This window comes from Balaenoptera musculus, chromosome 15 (assembly GCF_009873245.2).
Source record: "Balaenoptera musculus isolate JJ_BM4_2016_0621 chromosome 15, mBalMus1.pri.v3, whole genome shotgun sequence".
In the NCBI taxonomy this organism is placed as follows: domain Eukaryota; kingdom Metazoa; phylum Chordata; class Mammalia; order Artiodactyla; family Balaenopteridae; genus Balaenoptera; species Balaenoptera musculus.
In genome coordinates this window covers 73,067,751-73,092,305 of record NC_045799.1, presented here as the reverse complement: position 1 = coordinate 73,092,305, position 24,555 = coordinate 73,067,751, and the positions used below count along the sequence as shown (strand labels likewise).

Sequence of the window (24,555 nt, the reverse complement as noted above, 5' to 3'; positions counted from 1 at the left end):
TTTTTTCCTGTTAACTGCAAGGTGAGTGAAGTGCTGTTGAGTAAGTGAATTATTCAGTTGTTACCTCCTTGTCCTCAGCGGTGTTCTTAGAGTGCCCCATTCTGTACCTAATCACTCACTTCCTGAAAGAGGCCAAGACTACCTTGCCCAAGGACCAAAATGACCACAGACAATTCACTACTGGCCAGTCCCTCAGCATATTCCCTCCTGGGTTCATCAGTGGGCTTGTTTGCCCATTTTCCTAAAGGCTCAGGACCTCTGAGTTCATAGTGTTAATGCCCCTTACGTCCAAGGTGTGATGCTGTATGGTGGGTACCCAAATGTGGTTGAATCACTGAATCAAAGGAAAATGAACCACTGACAATAAAATGCAAGAGTCTGGCTGACCTGGCCTGCCCCTGGTGGGAGCCATGGCTACATAGAGAAGGTCACAGGGGATAATCCACCAGGTGTATTGGCCTTTTGTCCTAAAGTCAGAAGGGATTTTTATTATGTATTGAAAGTGTAAGCCAGCAGGCGTCTGCAGCTTAGAATCGGGGAAAAAGGCTTATTGACAGTAAGTAAAAGGAGAATTCAGTGTTTTCATCTTTGGAACCAGATGTTGCATCTCGATAAGCTGGAGGCTTTTAAGGATAGGGACAGAGTCATTTACAACTCTTTCTGTATAGCAGTTCAGCAAAGTATATCCCCAGAGTGGAAGAGATGGCGAGCGTGCTACAATGGAAAGAGCACGTGGGCCTACATCTGAGGTTCACCTAGGCCCTCCTACTCACCTCATCGAGCAAGTCACATTCTCTCTAAAATTGGCTTAATACCAGAATTTTGGGGGCCCGGTGAGAGTGCATATGAAGCGCATTGTAAAATGCTCATTAAATGGGTTTTTGTGGGCTCAGCACCTGTATGAAGCAGTGTATTACCCCTTTCTTTGTTTGGTATATTAGAAGAACTAGGGGTTTGAAGAACAGGTAGCTTTAGAATGAGGGTGAGCATTTAAAAAGTGTCTACTTGTGTGCCAGCATGTTTCGTACATTATTTCCAACTCTGTCAGCCTCTTAAGCTAGACTCACACCGATGAGGACCCTCACCCAAAGAGCCTAAAGCCACACACGGTAAGAGCCCATGTGCTTTTCCTGGCACATGGAACTCCTCTCATTCATTAGAAACTGCAGGCTGAAGTTAAGGATGAAATGGAGGCAGATCAGAGATGGAGTCCTGAAGGGAATGTTCCCTAGCCTTTGAGGTCTGCATTGGGTCAGGCAGCCACACAAACCGTAGCTGAGCGGGTCCCTGTAGCAGCCAGGGCTGCAGGGTGGGCACGCCAGTGTGCTGGGGTGTCTCCAGGGCTCTGCTCTCAGCACACACAGGAATGGCTCCCAGAGAAGCCAGCGTGTTCCCAGCGAGCTGGCTTTATCTCCTCTAAGCCTGGAGGTTGAGTGAGCTCCAGAGGGAAGATGGGTCACCTTGTGCTGTCCTGCCTGCTCCTAGGCCACCGGAGCTTCCCTCACCCTCCACCAGAGGTCACCCCTGCTGAGCCTTGGCCTGCACCCCAGCTTTGCAGCTGGGATTTATTTTTGGCACATCAGGCTTCCGTCCTCAAGTAGCAAAGCCTGAAGGAAGAGCAGCAAGATATCCTGTTCTGGCCACAAGCGTCTGCTCGGGACACGCTTCAGCTCTCTGTTGTCCCCTGCCCCCAGGGGGCTCCTGGACCTTTGGGATTCCTGTCACGTTCATTCCAGGGCCTGCGAGGACATAGAGGTGAGTAGCTGGGTGGGGAGCGGGAGAGGCTGTGACGTAGAGAAGACAGAACCCCCCACATCCATTAGACCCACCTCTCCCTGCTTCTGAAGGCACATGGGCCCAGAAGAGTGGCAGCACTGATTCTCTAAGTTTCAGGGAGGGATGTCATGTTCCAAAAAGGACCAGGCTACCTACTCCCGTTTGGGGACCCTTTCCAAAGGCATCTTTGGTAAGGCATGGGGAATGCAGGCGGGGGCAGTGGACAGAGGCGCAAAGTTGGCCCCAGGTTAGGCCTAGAGTAAGGGGATGAGGCAAGATAGACCTCCACCGCCCACCCCAGGAGACAGGAGTGCTGCTGGGGCTCAGTGGGGCCGGTTGTGCCAGGGAACGGGCCCTGATGGGACGACATCCCGGGCTGGGTCCACATACACCGTCTGTGCAGGGAGGGCTGCAGGAAGGAGAGACCTTTCCTTGCCCAGCTTTGGGAGGTGGGGGGAGGAGGGGGAACAGATGCCCCTCGTGGGAACTTTAAAGGGCTTACCAGGGACTGGGCTAGTTTTTGTGGGGAACAGACACTGCGGTGCTCAGCTGGGGTTGCTGACGGGGGTGGAGCAGAGGCAGCTCCAGAGCCTGCTGCTGGCAGAGGACACTGTTGTTATTCTCATCCTTCCTCTGGTAACCAGGCACCCAGCAGTGGGGACGCCAGCCTTCCTAGAACAGCCGGCCTGTCCCGAGGCAGCCAGGGCTGCTGCTTGGCTGGTCAGCAAATTGGCCTCTTGGACAGGCCAGACCTTCTTGGACCCAGAAAGGGCGGTGGAAATGGGACCGGAGGCATCTTTGGCCCTGCTGAGAGGCAGCTCGTGCCCATTTTCTATCTGCCCCTCTTCCTGTTGGTACAGAATTTTCTCCATTCCTCAAGTCCTCGGTGTGAGGTAGGAGTTCCATACCCAGTGGCCTCTATGTTCCTGAAGCAAAGCCGGCCATCTCCTCTGGGTCTAAGCCTGAGTGTCCTGGCTCTGTTCTGCCCCACACTGCAGCAGGACCACTCAGGGCTCATTGGCCATTGTTAGGTAGGACACAGGGCATTCTGAGGACATGACCATCCTGCTGGCAGGAACCTGGACCAAAGGGACACCTCCAGCCATTGACTTACATCTACGGAGCAGCACCTGCGACACACCTGCACTGGGCACAGTGGGGAGGGATGGTTGGGATGATCTAGAGATGATCACGGTGGGATAGAGGTGAGACAACAAGTGATACCAGAGGCTGGGACCAGGACTCACCCATCAAACTCTGCATCAGAGCACCTGGCACAGTACTTCTCCGAGTATGAAAGGAAGGAAGGAAGGAGGGAGGGAGGGAGGGAGGACAGAAGGAAGGAAGGAAGGGTCAAGGGGGGACAGTGATCACAAAAACTAAGGGCGGAACGGGTGAGGAAGCAGCAATGGGAAGCACAGCAAGGCTGTCCCAGGAGGAGGGGTGTTTTCTGGGTAGGACAGTTACAAGTGGGGGAGATAAGGAGAGGTTATGGGAGCAGCCTATTTGAAAATGAAACCATGAAGCTTCTCACCTTTTCCAGAAGTGCAGAGAGCAGGCCGAGGAAAAGCAGGACCAGCCTCGTCGCCTCAAAGAGGAAAGAGCACTTTAATTTGTCCTTTGCAGAATTTCTCGGTGGTGCTTTCTAAAACCAAGCGTGTGCTGGCCCTGTCAGAACTAACCTTGCAGCCTGGTGGCCCGATTCCTGCCTCGAGCCTGAGCTTGGGTCTGGCTGCCCATCAATTGCTCCTATCGGGGAGCAACAACTAACAACGAGAACATGCCAGGAGCCACATGGTCACCTGGGGTCACGAGAGTTTACAGCCAGTGGGCAGAAGCAAGTTGGGCTCTTTCCAAAGCTTTTTTAAAAATACATAAACATTTATTTTGAATATTCACAAGAGGCCAGACCTATGCCAGGAAATACGAAGATGAGGGAGAGGGACTTCCCTGGCGGTCCAGCGGTTAAGACTCCGCACTTCCAGCGCAGGGGGCACGGGTTCGATCCCTGGTTCCTCTGGGTTCCTGGTTACCAGAGGAAGGAACTAAGATCCCGCATGCTGTGCGGTGCAGCCAAAAAAAAAAAAGGGAGAAACGGTTTCAGCCCTCAAAGAGCACATCCCCCAGGTCAGGAAGGCTGACCGCTTCTTTCTGTTCCCCTCTTTAAGGAGCTGAACATGACCCAGGACAAGGCACTGCCGGACTCCCGTTCCGCACAGGGTTTCTATGAGAACTACGAGCCCAAGGAGATCCTGGGCAGGTAAGGCCCGGACCTTCCCCATGAAGTTCTGTCCTGGGCTCCGGCCAGCACTGCGGGCGGGATCCATCCCTGCTTGACCCTGAGCACTGACCCCATTTCCATCCCGAAAGCACTGTCCACTTGGAGAATCTCTCAGTTCGGGGTCCTGCCCTCCTGCACCAGGATGGAGGAAGCGGGTATAAGAGCACCCAGATTAGAGACCTCTCCCAGCAAGGAGCTCCCCCAGTTTGGGGCCAGGGTCAGGAATCAGGTGTCAGAGAGAAGCTTATGGCCCTGAGAGGGCCATAAGAGAGCTGAGAGAGCTTCTTCCTCCGTGCCGAGAAAGAGCACTGAACTAGGAGCTAGGAGGCCCCAGAGCAGGCTTCCTCCTCTTGGGCTCCAGGCAAATCGCCCTCTCTGTGCCTTCTTCATCCTACCATCCCCCAAAGCTCACAGGGAGCTGGGGGACAAGGCAGGACATCTCTGCTGCGGCCTGGATCTGGGCCTCCCCCTGGGCTGAGGGGCCCCGGGGATGATCTGTCCTCTGCACCCCCAGGGGAATAAGCAGCGTTGTCAGGCGCTGCATCCACAAGCCCACACGCCAGGAGTACGCCGTGAAGATCATCGACGTCACGGGTGGAGGCAGCTTCAGCTCCGAGGAGGTGCAGGAGCTGCGAGAGGCCACGCAGAAGGAGGTGGACATCCTGCACAAGGTCTCAGGACACCCCAACATCAGTGAGTGACGGCCCCGAGCCGCGGCGCGGTGCCCTGCCATGGGTCTGCTCTGATTACCCAAGCCAGGGAGTGTGGCCCCAGTGCAGCTAGCCAGAACCACCAGTGTCTCCTGCACCCCGAGGCCCTGAAAGCCCAGTGCCCAGAGGCTTGAGGCTCCCGGCTCCACCCTCTCTGCTCCCGGGAGTCAGCTCTAAGCCTCCTCTTCCAGCCCCACAGAAGGGGTGACAGGCAGGGCTGGGTGCAGGTGCGGGAATGGGAGTGTGAAGTCCCTGGGTGCCCCCTCCCCTGGTGCGCCTCCTTTGAACACCATCGCGATACCCCTTCCAGCTTCTGAGTCCGGCCACAGCGGCCTTAGTCCCCTTCCCCTCGCGCCTCCACTGCCCCCGCCTGGGTTCCTCTGTTGCCTGAGACGAGTGAGCCATTTCCATTTCAGTACAGCTGAAGGACACTTATGAGACCAACACTTTCTTCTTCTTGGTGTTTGATCTGTAAGTACCCAGGCCTGGGGCCTATTGGAGAGGCTTCTATTGTAGTCCCCCACCCAGGGCTTCCTGGAGACGAGCAGCCAGCCCCTGACACCGTGGATGCCAAATAAGGCCACAGGCGCTTTAGGCAGATCAGCCCCTGGAGTCAGGCTGCCAGGTTTTAGATCCTGGGCCCATCACTTATGGGCTGGATGATTTCTGTCAGTATCAGCTTTCCCATCGGTGTTGCAGGAGTAATAATGGCACAGTGACTGGCACAATGTAAATGCTAATAATTATGAACTACCATGATGATGACCATGGTGGTCATTCAATACTTACTCTAGACGTTGAGGATACGCAATCCTACTTCATGCACTAATTTTCACAGGGCGTGAACAGAAAGCAATCAAGTCATAAAACACACACAGAGTTACACATATATGTAAAGCTGAGCAGGGGTCAGAGGGAGTGGGCAGGGAATGCTCTCCAGGAGGTGACCTGAGCAGAGACCTGGATGAAGGGAGGGAGGGATCTGAGCCAAGACCTGGAGAAGGAGCCTCTAGCAGAGGGAACGGCCAGAGCAGGGGCCCGGCAGGGGTGGGCTTGGCATGTTTGAGGCTCGGCAAGGAAGTCAGGATGGGGGAGTGGAGCAAGCCTGTGGCGATGGCAGGATGCAAGGTCAGTCAGTACCAAAAAGCAGATTATGCAGGCGTTTTGGAGGTAAGAATTTTTGGAGGGCCAAGGGCAGGAGGGTGATGTGATCTGACTTACTTTTATAAAGGATCCCACTGACTGTAAGGAGGCAAGAGTGGAAAGGAGGAGGCCAGCAATATGGGGGCAAGAGGCCCAGCAGGGAGACAGTGGTGGAGATTGTATTTGGGATGTGGTTCAAAGATTGACGTCATCATCGTTGTCGTCAGCAGCAGCATCAACAGCAACATGTCACCATGTTTGTGCACCAACAGGCCTATTGAGATGAGCTCCTTGTCACAGGGCCCTCTGCCCCCAGGGACCAGCGGGCCTTTTAGCTGTGAGAGCCTCTGTTTTCTCAGGAAAGGAAAAACGATACTGTCCATCTCACCAGGCTCCAAGCATCAAATTCGAACAACACAAAGTGTTCTGTGAACCGTGCACTCAGACTTCTTGCCGTTTTTACTGGAAAAGGTTCCCAAGGAAGGGAACTCTCCAGCTCCCATGCCCCCACTCCACTGAGTCCTCACTAAAGGACACACACCTCTGTTGCACGAATCATTGTTGGAGGGCTGTCTTGACTTCTCCATACATAACTGCTAATTTAAGGACTAGCTTTACTTGAGAAGATTATTCAAGCAGATTTTGTATTGCTGGAACACTTCGTTGTGTAGTCATACTGAACATGTGCAGTGTTAAGTTTTTCTTGGAGACACAATTTAACTTGGCCTGTGTGTACAATTCAACCACCAGCTCCAGGAAGGCAGGAGCCTGCTGATGGACCTTGCAGGGTCCCAGTGTTGTTGACTGGTAAATCTTTTTGCTGCTGCTGCTATTAGTGAGTTCTCCTGGCGTGTTTAAAATGGAATTAAAGTGATCAAAACTGGAGGCACACACTGCCTTTTAGGGACACAGTACCAATCGTGTATGAAACAAGGCTCACTTCTGTAATTTCTGGGTTGCTCCTCAAACAGAACTCAACTCCCCGCCCCACCAGTTAAGTTCAAGGATTTTCTTGCCTCCCTCAGATACTGGCCAGAATTCTTCCCTTGGGCTCTGCTTTTCCTGGAGGAGCAGGCAGGATGCACCTTTCCTATTTAACTTTCCTAGGACCCCTCCAGACTTGCCCAGCTCTAGCTGTCTCAACTCTGTTCGGTGGCACTGTCCTGTAGAGTCCTTGGGGGCAGCTCAAATGTCTCTAACCTTTGAAGAAGTTGCTTGGGGAAGCTATTTTTAATGCTGCCCCAAATTGCCCTTCAGGGTATAACTAGATGATTCTAGCAGAAACCTCTTTCTAGATCATCCCAAGTGAGAAAATGGAACCGCAATTCTTAATCCTAAGAAATCCTAAAATAGGTAAAACTGCTCTTCCATCACTACTGTTGCTTCTGTTTGTTCCTGGGGAAAACCAGGATACTCCTGTCCTTCTGATGTGGGTCTGGGGCCTTGTGCCAGTGGCTCAAGTTCCCTCTCCCCGCTCCCAACCCTGACTTTGACCCTGAGGGATCCCAGTCCATGCTGTCACTCCCACACACGGGGGGACCTTCGCACTGGTGCCATCCCCCAGCCCCCAGTCTCGTTCTTCTTTCAACCTTCCGAGACAGCCTCTCCACTCACTTCCCTAGCTCCTCCCCACAGACCTTGGTCCTTTGTGGGGAGCAGCCCACTTTGCCCCTGGAGGTGTTAGGGTGGGAAACAGTTTTCTGGGAGCAGGGTAAGGAGGGGGTAGCCTTGGGGCACATCCAGCTACAAACCCTCTGTCCCCACAGGATGAAGAGAGGGGAGCTCTTTGATTACCTCACTGAGAAGGTCACCCTGAGTGAGAAGGAAACCAGGTGGGGTCCACTTGCCCCTCTCCCTACTTCCGGCCTGAGTCCCTTGCTTAGGCACCGCGGTCTTGGAGGAGGCGTGGCATGCGCCCGTCTGGGTGGGCAGTGTGCTCCGCTGGCTTTGGTGGCCTCCTTTCCTCCTTGACTCAGCCAAGGTAGGCCTGGCCTGTCTTGAGTCCTCCCTCACTTGCAGTCCAGCTGGCTTACGGGCTTTGGTGTCCCTGCCTGTTACCTGACCCTGCAGAGTAGCAGATGAAAGTAACCTGTTCCTGTCCCACCCCAGAAAGATCATGAGAGCCCTGCTAGAGGTGATCTTCACCTTGCACAAACTCAACATCGTGCATCGGGATCTGAAACCTGAGAACATCCTCTTGGATGATGACATGAACATCAAGCTCACAGACTTTGGCTTTTCCTGCCAGCTGGAGCCAGAAGAGAAGCTGCGAGGTCCGGTAACATGGCCTTGGCCCATGTCAGGGGCTCAGGCTCTCTCCTCAGCTTTCCTAGGAACAGAGGTTGCCTGGGTTTCCCCCCCAGAATAAAAATCCTACCATTTCAGGGCTGGGTGTTTCTTCCCCGGACTGGGCTGAGCCAAGTTCCCACTGCCTGCATTCCAGGCCAGGATAGCTAGAAGTGACCAGGCCACTGACGGTCCCCCATCGGGTGGCCACAGGACCCAGCACCCTGGCCCTGCCCTTGGCCCTGGGCCAGGCCTGTGTTCAGAGAGTCCCAGCCCAGCCACCACTTTGGTTCCTTCTCCATTGTCTCTTTGGGCTTTCCTCTTCCAAGTGCCTCTGCTGACCTGTTCTGATGGAAACTGTCCCTGCAGAGGTCTGTGGGACGCCCAGTTACCTGGCCCCTGAGATCATTGAGTGCTCCATGGATGATGATCACCCTGGCTATGGGAAGGAGGTGGACATGTGAGTGTGTTGGGGGGAGGGAGGTGACCCGGAGGGACAGGGATGCCCCCACGGCCGGGAGCACCTGGCTGGGGAGGAGGGCGCGGTGGGAGCTCCAGCTGGCCCTCCTGCCTTCCTCCCCGCCGCCCGGTGCCAGGTGGAGCACAGGGGTCATCATGTACACCCTGCTGGCCGGCTCCCCACCCTTCTGGCACCGCAAGCAGATGCTGATGTTGAGGATGATCATGAGTGGCAGCTACCAGTTTGGCTCACCAGAATGGGATGATTACTCGGACACTGTGAAGGACTTGGTGAGAGGAAAGGCCTCCTGGCTCGGGGGTCAGGCGAGGGGCAAGTACAGTGGGGAGAGGGGAGTGTACCGTGCATGCCACGGGATGGAGGCCCTGCCAGGAGGGACCCCCCACAGACGTCTTCCGTTCTGTCTCGTTCTCTCAGGTCTCCCGCTTCTTGGTGGTGAGCCCCAAAGGCCGCTGTTCGGCAGAAGAGGCCTTAGCGCATCCCTTCTTCCAGCAGTACACGGTGGAGGAAGTGCGTCACTTCAGCCCCCGGGGGAAGTTCAAGGTACTTAAGCTCGCCTGCCACTCAGGGGCCCGGGGCAGGTGCCGCAGGCCCCTTAAGTCCGAGCTCCCGGTGCCCTTCTTGGGGACTCCTTACGCCCACAGGGTTTCCAGAGCACCCACCCTTCTCCTCCCGCCCAGCCCTGTGATGGTTGCAGCTCAACTTCTGGCTCCGACAGCCTTAAGCCCTGCGCCTGCTGGTCGGGTGGGAATGGGGGTATCGGGGGTGGGGGGCAGGAACGCTAGGACAGGCCCAGCGGAAACCACACAAGCCTTCGTGGCAAACAAGCTCAGGGCCTGCCGTCACGGACTGGGAAGGAAACAGGCCGCGGGGCGGGTCCAGCTCTCAGGCCAGGCCCTCCGCAGGTGATCGCCCTGACGGTGCTGGCTTCCGTGCGGATCTACTACCAGTACCGCCGGGTGAAGCCCGTGACCCGGGAGATCGTCATCCGAGACCCCTATGCCCTCCGGCCCCTGCGGCGACTCATCGACGCCTACGCTTTCCGGATCTATGGCCACTGGGTGAAGAAGGGGCAGCAGCAGAACCGGGCGGCGCTCTTCGAGAACACACCCAAGGCTGTGCTCCTGTCCCTGGCTGAGGAGGGCTACTGACGGGCAGGCCGGCAGGGCAGGTGGGACGGGGGTCAGGCCGGGAGGAGAAGCCACTGATATGGAGGGCACAGGAGTGAGAGCGTGTGCAGGCCTCTGTCCAGAGGGGGCACTTGGCCCCGGCCCGGACCCCAGGCGCTGGGGCCACTCTCCCGTCTTGGAGGCGTCACGCGGTGGTCAGTGCAGTTGGAGCCAGGCCCACGGGGTGGGGGACCAGCTGTGGCCCAGAACCAGGAGCACGCTGCCTCTCCATGGCCCAGCTATACCACCATGTCCGCTTGTCCTCACGGGAGGCCCACAGTTACTGACACTCGGTGCACCGCCTTTAGGGTCCCAGGGTGAGGATGAAAGAGAACAGTCTGAGAATCGCAATCACAGGAGATTTTACTGACCTCACAAAGTCCAGTGACACCACGGGAGCAGGTTCTTCTCTGGGGCCATGTTTTTAGAGGCATAGGGCAGCCCTTACATAACTATTAATAGAAAGGGAAGCTTCTGCTGTTTGTCTTTGTGGAGTATTATTCACTCTGTGCCTCCCATGATACGCAGTTGCGCCTGGTAAATCCGTCGTTCTCCTAGACCCTTTTAAGACTGACATTGTGCTTTAAAGAGCCCACAGAACTGCATTTCACATACGGTGGAAACTAGGTTCCCTTGGAGGTGCGTGAAACCCCACAAATAAAGCAAATGAAGGAATCATTTTCCTTCTACAGCAACTTGCTGGGAAAACAAGGAGACCTGGGGAAATTCTGCCTTGAGCAAACAATGTCAGGTCCCCGGGTCAGACAGCGAGAAAGGAGGAGGGAGCAGATTTAAAATTTTTTCACAAACTGCCTTTCAGAGCACTGTGCCCCAACTCTTTTGAGTATGTGGCCCCCATACGGTCAATATTTGACCTCTAAGAGAAACATCCGGCTCCTGGGCACAATCAGTAAGTTGGGCCCCTTCTCCAAGAGACAGTGGCGCCCCTCCGCGGAGGTCAGGGTCCTTTCCTGCCCGGGGGAGAGGTGCCTGCCGCAGAGGATGGGGGAGGGGATGGACGCAGTCCCGAGTTTGGCTGTGTTTGGCATGTGGCCAGGGAGTGCCACGGGTGCCACGGGGGACTCCTCTCGTCTCTGTGTGGGTGCTCACAGCTCCCCAGGTGGTCGGCCTACACTGGAAGCGCAGCGGAAGCCTAGGTTGTCTGAGGCTGAATCTGGAGTGTTGCCCATCCTGCCACCAGAGAAGGGGAGAGACAACGGACATTTGTTGAGAAAGGGACCCAGGGCCTTACCCAACTCTCCTGCTCCAGCTCCCAGGGCCTGCTGTGGTCTGGGGCGCCTGAGGACTGGTGGGGGGGGCATACACAGTCTGGAAAGGAACCTAGTGTGAGGGTAGGGCCTGAGGGTGTGCCATTCCTGGGGGAAAGGGGTAAGAAGGGACCTTGGGACAGAGTGGAGGAAGTGAGGGTGGTCCTGAGACTGAACTGGAAGGAAGGAAAGGCCACAAGTAATAACTTTGACTGTCGGTAGTTTAGAATAACTCAGCCGAAGAAAACCTGTCGGCAAGAAGTGAGACTATCATAGCACCAATCAGTACCTCACACTTTCCAAAGAAGTTTCACATGTATTCCTTCATTTGCCATTTCCCTTACTGCTCTGGAAGGAGGGTTTTGTTCACCATCTCACAGACCCAGAGTCAGACACTAGAAAGATTTAAATGTCTTGCCCAAGGCCAACCACTGCTTCAGTGGCACAACAGAATCAGTGGCAAACCCAGTTTCCTGGTCCCCAGGCCAATACTTTCTCCACTACTTTGTCCTAAAGAAAAAGGTGAGGAAAATCCAGGGGGCTCAATGTATCAAACGCCTGCAAACCTGATACCCTGAGGCCACAGGAACAGTGGCTTCTCTACAGTCCTTACAGAACCCAGGAGCAGGAGGAGTTGCAGGGAGATTAACCAAAATAAATCTACAGATGAACAAAGTAGAAAGTCCTAGAAGGGGACTCGGGAGCCGGGGACTCTACCATTCAGGTGCCACCACTAGCCATCTGTGTGAAATGAGCAGGTTCCAGGACCTTCCTGAGCCTATTTTTTCTTGATTGTAAAACAAAATGGCTGTAGAAAATGACTTTTCATGTGCACACTCGTTGGAAGAGTCAATATTTCCATGGCCCCTGGCCATGACCTATCGATGTGGCCATTCCACTTCCCTCTCTCTGCAAGCCTAGCTCTGAGGACAAGAGGGGAAACCACATAATTAAGATGCTGGACACAGAGTCTGCCTTGGTGCTGACTGCTGGCAGGAAAAGGCACCAGCAGTCCCGGGCTCTTGGCTTTTCATGGCAAGTGTGGCTTGCTTCCTCTTCTGTACCCACAGCCCCCAGTGGAGGGGGAGGCACGGCAGCGGCGGCCATGCCAGATCTGGTGCCACCTGTGCTCTGGGAGACCAGGACCCAGACCCTCAGCCCCCAGCTACCGAGCCCCTCACCTGGTGGTGACCCGGGCCCGGTGATTGGCAGAGCCGTCCGCCGTGTCGATCCAGGACGCCCCCCGGAGGACACGCATGTCCTGGTTGGCAGGCTGGTATGGTGATGCTGTCCACTCCCACACGTTGCCCACGAGGTCAGAGAGCCCTGAAGCACAGCGGCAGGTCTGGCCCAGGCTGGGGAGCACCACCCCCGCCCCTCCTGGCCATCGATGGCCCTGGGGAGCTAATGCTTCCCGGTGCTGCTTCTCTCCGCCTCATCTTTCAGGCAGGACCGTCCCACCAACCAAGCTGTGAACGCTGACAGCAACCCGACGAGCAATTTTACCGTAGTTGTTCTGTGGGGGGAAAGCGTTCACCGGGGAGACTCCGTGGAAGCCATCCTCAGCCTTGTCGCCCTTGGGGAACCTTCCCTGAGGGGGGAGAAATTTAGGCTAAAAGATTTACCATTCCGTCCCAAGGCAGCTGCTCCCACCTGCCCAGAGGAGTTTAAACCAAGGCCATCTTGCGGTATCCTCCGGGGTAGGGGAAGGGCACGGGGCGGTGACCCGAGGTTCCCACCCTGAGCTCCCAAACCAGCTGCTTCATGTCCTCCACCATGACCTCCTGGCTGGATTAGGAAGTGTGTCGTTTCCCCTGTGTCCACACCAGCCTGCCCCACTCCCACTTTCTCGACTTCCTCCCCATGTGCCTTGAGAAGAAAGGCTCTGCCTCCCCTCCTCCATGACCTGCACCCGTCTCCTCAGGAACCAGGATGCTCATCCTGTGCTCCCCTGTACCATCGCTTTCCCTTCTACCACCAACAGGCTTAACTCTCCCTCATCTGCTCTGACCCTGCCTTCCTCACCTCCTACTTTTTACCGCCAAAATTCTGGAAAAGTAACCTGTATTTGCTGATGCAATTTGTTCAGCTTGTTCATTCTGCTTCTCATTGAAATTGGAGTTCAGCTGCCCCTGCTCTATGGAGGCTGATCTTATGAAAGGGAAGATGAAGGGGCTACAATTTACTCATCGCCAACCATGTGCTAGGGCTGCTACATCTATGTCTTTAATGCTGACCAGGTTGTGAGGCAAGTATTCTCTCCCTTTAAAAAGCTAGCAACTGGGGCTTCCCTGGTGGCGCAGTGGTTGAGAGTCTGCCTGCCAATGCAGGGGACACGGGTTCGAGCCCTGGTCTGGGAAGATCCCACATGCCACGGAGCAACTGGGCCCGTGAGCCACAATTACTGAGCCTGCGCGTCTGGAGCCTGTGCTCCGCAACAAGAGAGGCCGCGATGGTGAGAGGCCCACGCACCGCGATGAAGAGTGGTCCCCACTTGCCGCAACTAGAGAAAGCCCTCGCACAGAAACGAAGACTCAACACAGTCATAAATAAATAAATAAATAAATAAATAAATAAATAAATAAAAGAACGTGAATTAAAAAAAAAAGCTAGCAACTGGGACTTCCCTGGTGGTGTAGTGGTTAAGAATCCACCTGGCAATGCAGGGGACACGGGTTCGAGTCCTGGTCCGGGAAGATCCCACATGCCGCAGAGCAACTAAGCCCATGCGCCACAACTACTGAGCCTGCGCTCTAGAGCCCGCAAGCCACAACTACTGAGCCCGTGTGCCACAACTACTGAAGCCTGCACTCCTAGAGCCCATGTGCCACAACAAGAGAAGCCACCGCAATGAGAAGCCCACGCGCCGCAACGAAGACCCAACACAGCCAAAGCAAACAAACAAAAAAAAACTAGCAACTGAGACTCAAAACAGTTTAATTTATCAAAGATCCCATGGTGAATAAGTCAGATAAGACTTTTTGCAAAGCTCTGATCCCAAGATCATCTAAAAGGTCAGTCTACCCCTCAGGCCCTTTTCAAGGCTTCACCCTAAAATGCTGGTGCTGGGTTCCCCTCATGCTGCAGAGTCCCCCTGGGGGATGTCATTCCTGCCTACAGTGTATGCTGTTGACTCCAAACCAGTTGCTCTGACCCATACCTCTGTCCTAAGCTCCAAACTCATACTTTCAACCTCTTACTGAGCATATCCATGACCCAAAGGCAGCTTAAGCTAGGCTGATCCTAAACTGACCAAGTTCTATCCCTCTGACCCCCAACATGCATATTATCTATTCTGGATAATGGTCACACCAGCACCCTCTTGCCCAAGCTTGGATTCATGCTTGAGTCCTTCTCTCTTCCACTCCTCCATGTTTGGCAAAGTACCAAACCCTGTCTCTCCTCTCAGGCCGGCGTCTCCCACCTGGCTTCCTCTCGATTTCACTTCCACTTCATGCAAGTGTTCACATGCCCGGGCCATGGCCGCAGCCTTGGATTCAGAGACCTCCTGCAGCTCTACTTCATTTGATCCCACACAAATTTTCAACAATCAGCATCCCCCAAATCAAAACGATGTTGTCGCTCCCCTGTTTCAAGACCTCTGTCGGCTCCCCACTGCCTGGAGGGTAAAATCTAAAACCACATCTTGGCACCCCTGGTCCTTCATAATCTGCCTCCAATCCACTGCCTACTTCATCTCCGATACCTCCTGTTTCCCTGTGCGCTAGCCTCTCCGAGTCTGGCATGTCTCTGAACACACAGCACCCTTTCCTAATCCACTGCTGACAGGCATGTTGTTTCCTCCACTCTTCTCGTGGCAAACTCCGGCTCAATCAGCTCAAATGGCATGTTCACTGTGAAGTCACGCCCTGCTCTTGCAGCACAAGAGAGCACACTCCCAGCACACCCCCCAGCACACGCTGCACATCTTCACTATACAGCCCCACCACGTTGTCTTCTGCTTTACCCCTTTACCAGCTTTCAGTTCCATTAGAACACGAAGGCCTCTGAGTCCCACAGCCTAACACAGTGTCTAGCCCACAGCAGGTCTCAATCAACACTCTGAGAAGGGACAGGAGTGAGGAACGTGTGTCTTACCTGCCACAGGTTGGTGCGGTTTGGCTGGAACTCGTTTCCCCAGGGGTAAACCTGACCTGCCAGGAGGGCAAGGAGACAGCGGAGGAGGGAGAGGTGAGGAGTTGGGGAAGAAGGGAAAGGCAGAAAGAGCGAGGCAACCGAAAGGAAGTGAGGAAGTGATGAGAACAGAAGAGTAAGATTACTTACTTTTACTTCCCACACCCCTCCCTTCCACTCACAGTATTGCACTCGGAGGCCCTGGCTTCTGATTTGCTCCAGGACAGGACAATTCTAGGTGTGGTTCTGACCAATGCCATTCTGCAAACTATCTGTTACCAGCTCATGCTGGGATAAGTACAGAAACTGACAGTAAGCATTGAGAAACATGTTCGTTAGACTTAGACTGGATAAATGAACAAGCAACCTCATTTATCACATTCATAACTTTGACTATTGGTATAGCCAGTGTTCATTCAAAGACTGTGTAGAGGTGTTGAATATGGGAAATTGCTATTTCACTCTAACTTTGTTTAGCTAGGATTGCAAACTAACAAAGTTATAAGCAAATAGCAATGTTATATTAATCCCTATACAGCTATGGAAAAGGTATACAGTGTAGGTAATCCTTTTCTTTTTCCCTATGCTATGTTGTTCTGATTATACTTATTGAAATGGAACATGTCTGTAGACTCTGCAACAATTAAAAAAATATATGTCTGGTTTTTTCATTCCATTTTCCAGTTATTAATTTTTATGCTATTTTATGGAAGTATTGGTCTGAGACGGATTAGAAATAACACCACCAACAACTGGTCCATCGCTACACAGTGTAAGCAGCACTGCTCTAGGGAGCACAAACCTGTCCCGCCCTTTAAAGCCCCCCATGCAAGGCAGGATGGGGAGAAAGAAAAAAGGGAAATCGCTTAGCATCTCTATACCCTTCAAGCCCCCTCGGGCAGCAAACTCCCACTCTTCCTCAATGGGCAGCCGTTTCCCCCGCCAAGCACAGTAGGCACGGGCATCATTCCAGCTCACGTGTACCACTGGGAGCTCCAGTTTCTCTCGGATGCCAGAGCCGGGACCTGCAGGCTGATAGCCAGGATGAAGTGAGACAAGCTTCTGGGAGCTCGTGGAAGTCTGAGGAAGGCTAGGCTTAGGGTGCCTGAGTTCAGCTTTTACCACAGATGGAGCAAGGAAGTGGGAAGAGAGAGCCTGGTGAGTGAGGAGAGGTCCAGAGTCAGAAAGAAGGACTAAACATGAGACGAAAGGGAGAAATGGGATGGGCCAGGGGTAAAAGGATTAGGGCAGAGAAAACAGGGTGGCTTGGCTGCTTCCCTGAAATTTCTCTGTCATCCTTTTAAACTCAGTATTTCTAGATGGGCAAGGGTCTAGGGAAGCCAGGCCTCCCAAGAGTCAACAGGGGTAGAAAACAAAGTAGAGGAACCAACCCTTACCTGCCTCCAGAATGCTCTTTCCACTGGAAGCCACCAGAGAAGAGACTGCAAAAAGGAAGGAACACGACTGAAAAGATGCTCTGACCCAGCGAGGGCACCTTCCTGGCTGACACCCAGGAGGCAAAGCAGAGACTTCAGGCTGAGACTCAGGTGGTCCAAGTGAGGCTGTGTCCAAAATCTCACCACCTGTATTGGAGGGAGGCTTCTCAAGGGGTTCTCTTTCTGGTCCAGGGACTATCCTGAACCCTGTGTGTATCTGCATCTTTACAGAGTCTCTATATATAGAAACCAGCACAGGGTGAACTTCCTGGGAGTGTGTGTTCATCTGACTCTTCCAGGGTGGGTCTCTCTTGCTTCCTCCCTGCCTCTGGTTCTCAGGTTTGATTCTCTACTGTGGCCCAGGGGACCCCAGATCCCACAGGATCCTCTGTCTAGGTCCCACTCCCATCCCCTCAGTGGCAAACCTAGGTTCTCTTACCTGCATTTTCTGGGTTGCTTTGTTTCTAAGCTCATCAGAGACAAGGTCCTCAAAGACAAAGCTCCACCCAAACACCTCAGCCTCTGTCTGGTACTTTTTCTCCCTGACAAACTCCCTGAAAAGAGATGTTTCATATGGTTTAGCTAATAGGGTTCTGTGCTCCACCCTCACCCTCTCCTGCTCCAGAACACCTCATACACCCTTATCCTATTAGTCACACATCACAGAATTTTCATGAACTACAAGGAATTAACCTGAGAGCCTGAGCAGATTTTCTTTTAAAATCTGTTGCTGTGTGTGCAGTTCACAAACAGGAGAATTCACTCTTTTTGGTGTATAGTTTTGTGAGTTTTGACAAAGCACGTAGTCACTATCACAATCAAGATACAGAGCAGTTCCATCAACCACCCCCTAAAATTCCCCTATGCCTCTGCAACCACTGATCTGTTGTTTGTCTCTATAGTTTTGCCTTTCCCAGAATATAAATTCACATAAATTGAATGACACAGTATGTAGTTTTTGGGGTCTGGCTTCTTTCACTTAGCATACTGCTTCCAAGATTCATCCCTGTTCCTTTTTTTTTTTTTTTTTTTTCTGCCTTTCATTGCTGAGTAGTATTTCATTGGATGTATAGACCATATTTTGTTTATCCATTCACCAGTTGCAGGTCATCTGGGTTACCTCCAGTTTTTGGAGATAATGAATAAAGCTGCTGAGAAGATTCAAGGGTGGGAATGGGTCTCTCTTCGGAAAGGTCTTCGTCACATACCTAATGTCACAACAATCACAGGAGGGAGGCAGAACAGGGGTTATTATCTCCCTCTAACAGATGAGGGAGATTGAGTCAAACAAAAATGACTTGCCGAGATTTTAGAATGGATTTTCATATAGTTTGGTATGGCTGAGCAAATTTCAGCAAGCAGATTTCCAGGGTAAGATGGATTGTTTTCACTGGGCTAAGAGTACTCCATCTGTGCCAGACCTCTGATATGAGAAGACGTTGTTCACCCATCAAAGGGGCACTGAGAATGGAGGAGGAGATGAGATTTGGTAGCAATAGCTATTTACCGACCACTGACCACCTGAACGGTTTGAGACTCTTTTACCAGAGAGGCAAAGACAGATTATGGGTTCTAAGAAAAGTTTAGGGGCTTACTGGAGGTGACATTATATTTCCGTAATATAAAAGGTCAATTTAAAATATAAAAGAATGCATCTAGGGCTTCCCTGGTGGCACAGTGGTTAAGAATCCACCTGCCAATGCAGGGGACACGGGTTCGAGCCCTGGTCCAGGAAGATCCCACGTGCCGCGGAGCAACTAAGCCCGTGCGCCACAACTACTGAGCCTGCACGTCTGGAGCCTGTGCTCCGCAACAAGAGAAGCCACCGCAATGAGAAGCCTACGCAATGAACAGTAGCTCCCGCTCGCTGCAACTAGAGAAAGTCCACACGCAGCAACGAAGACCCAACACAGCCAAAAATAAATAAATAAAATAAAATTAAAAAAAAAAAAAAGAATGCATCTACCTAGCTAGCTATTTCTGGTTGTCATGATGCGGTGCAAGCCTGATCAGAAGTGATTTCTCCTTTGATTTTAATAACTTTCCTGTTTAAAAATATTTTTTAAAAGCATATATAACATCATATTATAGAAAAACAAGGAAATAGAGGTAGGTAAAAAGAAAAAAACTAAAATCATCCATTATCACACCAACTAAGATATACCTGTCCATATTCTCTCCCTCTTCACCCCACAACCAAGGATTTTTAAATTGCTTTCAGAAGGTGCTTCCTGTAATTATTTTCATTTGGAAGTCACAAAAACATGAGCAGAATCCGTCACCTAATGCCATGTTGCAACTTCCAGGTCTTTTTTAATGCATACACATTCTATACATATAGTTTTAAAAAATGGGATCATTCCCTATTTAGTATTTTGTAACCTACTTTCTTCATTTAACACTTCAGAACTATCTCTTTTTGACAACAGGATTTTTGAGGGCTGCTAAGTAGTCTGTTATATTGATACAATATGTTTAAGTGATTCTAAAATCGTTAACATTTGTTTACCAGATGACATTGTAAATGTATTAGCGTTGTATCAATAGCTAAATGTTTTTTGGCTAAATGTTTTCGGACAACTTTTAATTCTTCAAGACAAATCCTTAGAGGTGGAACCAGAGAGTCAAAAGGCCTGAGAGTATACTGACAATCCTTATGCTGATTTCAGCCTGTGTCTCCTGAATCAAATTCTCCCCAAAACTTCTTATCCTGAAAAGTTTTAAGTCCACAAATGTAACATTTAAGTCATTTCTCACATTTGCTTTATTGTCTTCCCATCCCCTCCTCTTCCTTTCCCTCTCCTCTCTATATACTCCCTCCTCTACCATTTGAAGGTAAGTTATACATATGTCCTGGATCATTTTCTGCTTTGGCCCACCCAAAACATATCACCTTGGAGACACTGACGCAGCTCAACATGGCTTCTTAGATTAAGCTGGAACCAAAATGTTTGATTCTGGAAACAACGCCATTTCCCTAAGTAAATGTAAAGGGAATTTAAGGGACTCTCAGCTACTATGACCCTTCTCCCAATTCCTTCTCCCGTTGCAGAGGTTTCTGTTCAGTGTCTGACTTCTGCCCATATTTCTCAGCGCTATGCCCAGTGCACTGGACAATCCACTGGCTCAAGAGTCAGAGGATCTGAGTTCCAGGCCCAGCTCTGCCACTAACAGAAACTTTGGACTTCAGATACTTTTTTTTTTTTTTTTTTTAAATCTTGGCTGCGTTGGGTCTTCGTTGCTGCACGCGGGCTTTCTCTAGTTGCGGTGAGCGGGGGCTACTCTTCATTGTGGTGTGCGGGCTTCTCATTGAGGTGGCTTCTCTTGTTGTGGAGCATGGGCTCTAGGTGTGCGGGCTTCAGTAGTTGTGGCGCAAGGGTTCAGTAGTTGTGGCTTGTGGGCTCTAGAGTGCAGGCTCAGTAGTTGTGGCGCACGGGCTTAGTTGCTCCACGGCATGTGGGATCTTCCCGGGCCAGGGCTCGAACCCGTGTCCCCTGCATTGGCAGGCAGATTCTTCAACACTGCGCCACCAGGGAAGTCCCTGGACTTCAGATTCTTCATCTTAAAAATGTAGACAACACTTATCTCACTGTACCATTGCAAAGATGATATGTGGTAGTGAACAAGCTAATCTCCTTTTAAATATTATGAAGATTAGAATAGCCTTTACTTCTCCTGGAAGAACACTGGATGTACCTGAAGTCTTTGTTGGTGACAGGAAATATGTCGATGGCAAAGGGTTTTACCGTCACCTCCCGGACAGGTCCTTCACCATCTCTGCCATCTGGTGAATTTGTCCCCATCTGGAATCTCCCACCTGGTAGCTGGACCATGTTGGTCATCTGCCCATTCCCTGCAGAGAAAAAAAGAGTCGAATATATATAAAAGAAGTGGCAATATTTGGATCATATGTAAAACTCATAATGCTATAATGAAAAAAACAATGGAGGCTTAAAAAATTTGGCTTTAGGACTTCCCTGGTGGCGAAGTGGTTAAGAATCCGCCTGCCATTGCAGGGGACACGGGTTCGAGCCCTGGTCTGGGAAGATCCCACATGCCGCAGAGCAACTAAGCCCCTGTGCCACAACTACTGAGCCCGCAAGCCACAACTACTGAACCCTTGCACCACAACTACTGAAGCCCGCACATCTAGAGCCCGTGTTCCACAACAAGAGAAGCTACCTCAATGAGAAGCCCGCACACCACAACGAAGAGTAACTCCTGCTCACTGCAACTAGAGAACGCCTGCATGCAGCAACGAAAACCCAACGCAGCCAAAATTAAATAAATAAATAAATGTATTTTTTTTTTTAAATTTGGCTTTAAGTTCTTGTTCTGTCACTTAATTTGCTGGGTGACTTTGGGCAAATTACTTAGTCTGGATTTCAATTTCTTCATCTGTAAAATGGGGATAATATCTAACTGAAATGCATGGCTGTATTAAAATAATGTGTGAAATGTTTAGTGCATGGTAGGTTTTCTTTCTTTTTTTTTTTAATTAATTTTATTTGGTTGCGCCAGGTCTTAGTCACGGCATGCAAACTCTTAGTTGCAGCATACATGTGGGATCTAGTTCCCTGACCAAGGATCGAACCCAACCCAGGCCCCCTGCATTGGGAGCACAGTCTTTTTTTTTTTTTTTTTTTTTTTTTTTTTTTTTTTTTTTTGGCTGGGTTGGGTCTTCGTTGCTGTGCGCGGGCTTTCTCTAGTTGCGGTCAGCAGGGGCTACTCTTTGTTGTGGTGCGCAGGCTTCTTATTGCAGTGGCTTCTCTCATTGCGGAGCACGGGCTCTAGGTGCACGGGCTTCAATAGCTGCAGCACACAAGCTCAGTAGTTGTGGCTCACAGGCTCCAGAACGCAGGCTCAGTAGTTGTGGCACACGGGCTTAGTTGCTCCGCGGCATGTGGGATCTTCCCAGACCAGGGCTCGAACCCGTGTCCCCTGCATTGGCAGGTGGATTCTTAACCACTGCGCCACCAGGGAAGTGGCCGGGAGCACAGAGTCTTAACCACTGGACCACCAAGGAAGTCCTGGTAGGTTTTCAACAAATGTTTATCTCCTTTCCTTACCTCTCTATTCTTCTGCACAACCTTTTGTCCCAGCGAGATAAATCTAGACACTATACTCTGAAATACATCTATCAACTTTCTACCCATACTACTGCTCATGTTGTTTCTCTGACTCTTCCTTTTCACTTGTTTGAACTCTTATCAATTCGTAATATTTTCACCATTATATCATATGCTCCAGAAAGAAAAGAACTACATCTGTTTTGCCAGTGTATCCCTGGTACCTAGCACAAGTGCACAATAATTATCATCAAATGACTGAATGAACTGCTTTACACTTGCTGTTTGGATACCTCCAAAAATCATAGAATTAAAAGGATCTTTATTTCAACCTCCTCATATGACAGGAGGAAACCAAAACCCAAAGGGAAATGACTTAAACAGCTAGTTAACAGGAGAAACCAAGGTCTCCTTACTTCCAGGTTAGTGCTATTTCCAAAAGGTCACACTTCTCTGGCTTGACGTACTATTTCGTTATGTTTCTACCTAACGGTGTCTAAGTACTATAATTTCCCTAAAGGCAGAGTCCACATCTTTTCATGTTCCCCAGTATCCCATCTTTGGCCCTTTTCTCATTCTCATTCTGACACACTCACACATGATTTCGTCCACTTTAAGGGGGGTGAGGGTTGGAATAGAGAAAGCAGGAAATTCTCAGATTAAAAGGGAATTAAGAAACAACATACAGGGACTTCCCTGGTGGCGCAGTGGTTAAGAATCTGCCTGCCAATGCAGTAGGGACAGGTTCGATGCCTGGTCTAGCAAGATCTCACATGCCGCGTAGCAACTAAGCCCGTGTGCCACAACTACTGAACCTGTGCTCTACAGCCCTTGAGCCACAGCTACTGAGCCTGCGTGCCACAACTACTGAAGGCCACAAGTCTAGAGCCCATGCCCCGCAACAAGAGAAGCCACCGCAATGAAAAGCCGGCACACCACAACGAAGAGAGTAGCCCCCGGCTCGCGGCAACTAAAGCCCACGCGCAGCAATGAATACCCAACACAGCCAAAACAAAACAAAACACACACACACACAATAGCAATATATGAATTTTATTTTAACACTAATTCAACAAATAAACTATAATTTTAAAACATTTACAGTAGGTGAACTTGAACACTAACTGGATGTTTAATGGTGTTAAGGAATACGGTTAATTTTTTAGGTGGGAAAGTGATACTTTTTTTTTCGTGACTTCTTGTCTTTTTGGCTATTCAAGTTAAATATTGAGGAATAAAATTGTATCGTGCCTCAATTCACTCCAAAATGAATTTCCCAGGGGAAGGGTCCCAAAGAAGCAAGATTAAAGCCATAAATTGGCAACCGTTTAAACTAGGCAACGGGTACGTGGTGGACGGGAGAGGATCGTTTTATTCTTTTTTTATGCTCAAAAGATTCCAGAATAATAAGTTAAAAGTAAAAAAGAAGTGAGATACACCTCGCCAAGTTGGCCGCCTCTGGGAGGCACCTCCGGCCGCTGCAAGATCGCGCAGGAAGCGGGCAGACCGGCCATCGACTCTTTCCCCGCCGGGGCCGAGCGCCCCACCCCTTTTCTCCTGCCTCCAGGGACGAATGGCGCCAGGGGCAGTCGGGCAGGCCAGCACACTGACCTAGTTCGAGCCACGGGCCGGAGAGGAGCGACAGCAGAGTCAGCAGCGGCGACAGCGAGGTGGCCATGCCGAGAACACGACCCCGGAAGCCCCACGAGGAGACGCGCCACCGTGCGGGTCTGCTGCGCACGCGCTCCGCGCGCATCACGTCGGCGGCCGTGCCCTGCGCACGCGTGCGCACTGCTCCTCTACGCGGCCCCACCTAGAAATTAGTCCTGGGGCAGAAGCTCCAGGGTTGCCCGGCCAAGTAATTAAGAGAAGGCAATTTTCTCAGCGTTGGGGTCGAGAGACCCTGCCATTCCAGAAGCCCCTTCTTTAGCTTGTGAACATTTGGACGGACTGATTTCCTTCCCTTTTGTGCCCTGGAGTACCATCGCAAGATCACAGAAAAGGTTTCAACTTCCAATTTATTGTACGCTCACTGTAGGCAACTGCGAAGTCCTCAAAACGCAAAGCTGAGCAACACACAACTTCCCTTTCAAGGTCTTCAAATATATTGCCACAATATATGTATTTTGTGGCAATATGTAGAAGAGAACAGTAATTTGGGTGAAAAAAATAGGACACTAGAGGGTTTGGGAGGGATATCAGCCTAAGCAAGGTTCCGAGGAGCAAAAATACCGTCTTGCCTGAAAATCTCTTACCTCACCTGGTCCTAGTCACCACGCCTTCAGCCATGTATTTAACCTCTGCCTTTCCTATTTTGCCACTTTAGACTTGCAGCTCTAGTTCCATCTTTCTACTCACTACAACGTAACATTTCTGGGAAGCAGTTTAGCAAAGCTACTTCAAAAGCATGAAAAGTCCAATTTATCCAATAGTTTTTTTTACTCAAAAGCAGCCATCCCCAAACTTTTTGGCACCAGGACTGGTTTTGTGGAAGACAGTTTTTCGAGGGGGGCGGGGGATGGTTCAGGCAGTCATGCAAGCAATGGGGAGCAGCAAATGAAGCTTTGCTTGCTTGCTCCCTGCTCACCTGCTGTGCGGCCTGGTTCCTAACAGGCCGCTGAACAGTACTGGTCCTCTGCCCAGGGGTGGTGGGGGACCCCTGCTCAAAAGGATTTATACTAAGGAAGCAGGAATGCTTTCAAAACCTTAAGTTACTTACGTCTTATTTATAACTAGCATAAAAATTGAAAACTTAAATGCTTAATGACAGGGAACTATTGGAGATAAATTAAAATACATTCATTA

General features: G+C 51.2%; 2 protein-coding genes across 6 annotated transcripts; one reads left to right on the top strand and one right to left on the bottom strand.

Annotated features, from left to right (window-relative positions):
• The first annotated feature begins 1,599 nt into the window (after positions 1–1,599).
• Positions 1,600–10,318, top strand: PHKG1 (phosphorylase kinase catalytic subunit gamma 1). 2 transcript variants are annotated; one of them, XM_036824451.1, is made up of 11 exons: positions 1,615–1,755; positions 2,421–2,669; positions 3,945–4,036; positions 4,572–4,750; positions 5,184–5,238; positions 7,677–7,742; positions 8,020–8,183; positions 8,566–8,656; positions 8,793–8,946; positions 9,092–9,217; positions 9,580–10,318. In XM_036824451.1, exons 3-11 carry the CDS (start codon positions 3,954–3,956, stop codon positions 9,823–9,825), a joined length of 1,164 nt encoding a protein of 387 aa, XP_036680346.1. In that variant the 5' UTR covers positions 1,615–1,755; positions 2,421–2,669; positions 3,945–3,953; the 3' UTR covers positions 9,826–10,318. The 2 variants fall into 2 exon arrangements, with proteins under 2 accessions (XP_036680345.1, XP_036680346.1); XM_036824450.1 differs by lacking the exon at positions 2,421–2,669 and having other exon boundaries at positions 1,600–1,755.
• Positions 10,189–24,449, bottom strand: SUMF2 (sulfatase modifying factor 2). Of its 4 annotated transcripts, XM_036824454.1 has the most exons (10): positions 23,362–24,449; positions 20,378–20,534; positions 17,121–17,235; positions 16,643–16,687; positions 16,368–16,400; positions 16,127–16,277; positions 15,210–15,265; positions 12,618–12,702; positions 12,293–12,437; positions 10,189–11,034 (listed from the first exon to the last, which is right to left on the bottom strand). In XM_036824454.1, exons 1-10 carry the CDS (start codon positions 23,504–23,506, stop codon positions 10,950–10,952), a joined length of 1,017 nt encoding a protein of 338 aa, XP_036680349.1. In that variant the 5' UTR covers positions 23,507–24,449; the 3' UTR covers positions 10,189–10,949. The 4 variants fall into 4 exon arrangements, with proteins under 4 accessions (XP_036680349.1, XP_036680347.1, XP_036680348.1 ...); XM_036824452.1 differs by having other exon boundaries at positions 16,127–16,400; XM_036824453.1 differs by having other exon boundaries at positions 12,618–12,627; positions 16,127–16,400.
• Between the last annotated feature and the right edge of the window lie 106 nt (positions 24,450–24,555).

Excerpts from the sequence above, each read along its gene's own strand:
- PHKG1 (XM_036824450.1), top strand. The coding sequence starts at position 3,954 with ATGACCCAGGACAAGGCACTGCCGGACTCCCGTTCCGCACAGGGTTTC. Across the intron at positions 8,184-8,565 it reads GCCAGAAGAGAAGCTGCGAG|AGGTCTGTGGGACGCCCAGT; the intron begins GTCCGGTAACAT and ends CTGTCCCTGCAG. Across the intron at positions 9,218-9,579 it reads GCCCCCGGGGGAAGTTCAAG|GTGATCGCCCTGACGGTGCT; the intron begins GTACTTAAGCTC and ends GGCCCTCCGCAG.
- SUMF2 (XM_036824452.1), bottom strand. The coding sequence starts at position 23,506 with ATGCGCGCGGAGCGCGTGCGCAGCAGACCCGCACGGTGGCGCGTCTCC. Across the intron at positions 16,401-16,642 it reads AAAGAGCATTCTGGAGGCAG|GCTCTCTCTTCCCACTTCCT; the intron begins GTAAGGGTTGGT and ends CTCACTCACCAG. Across the intron at positions 11,035-12,292 it reads CGGGCCCGGGTCACCACCAG|GATGGGCAACACTCCAGATT; the intron begins GTGAGGGGCTCG and ends CTCTGGTGGCAG.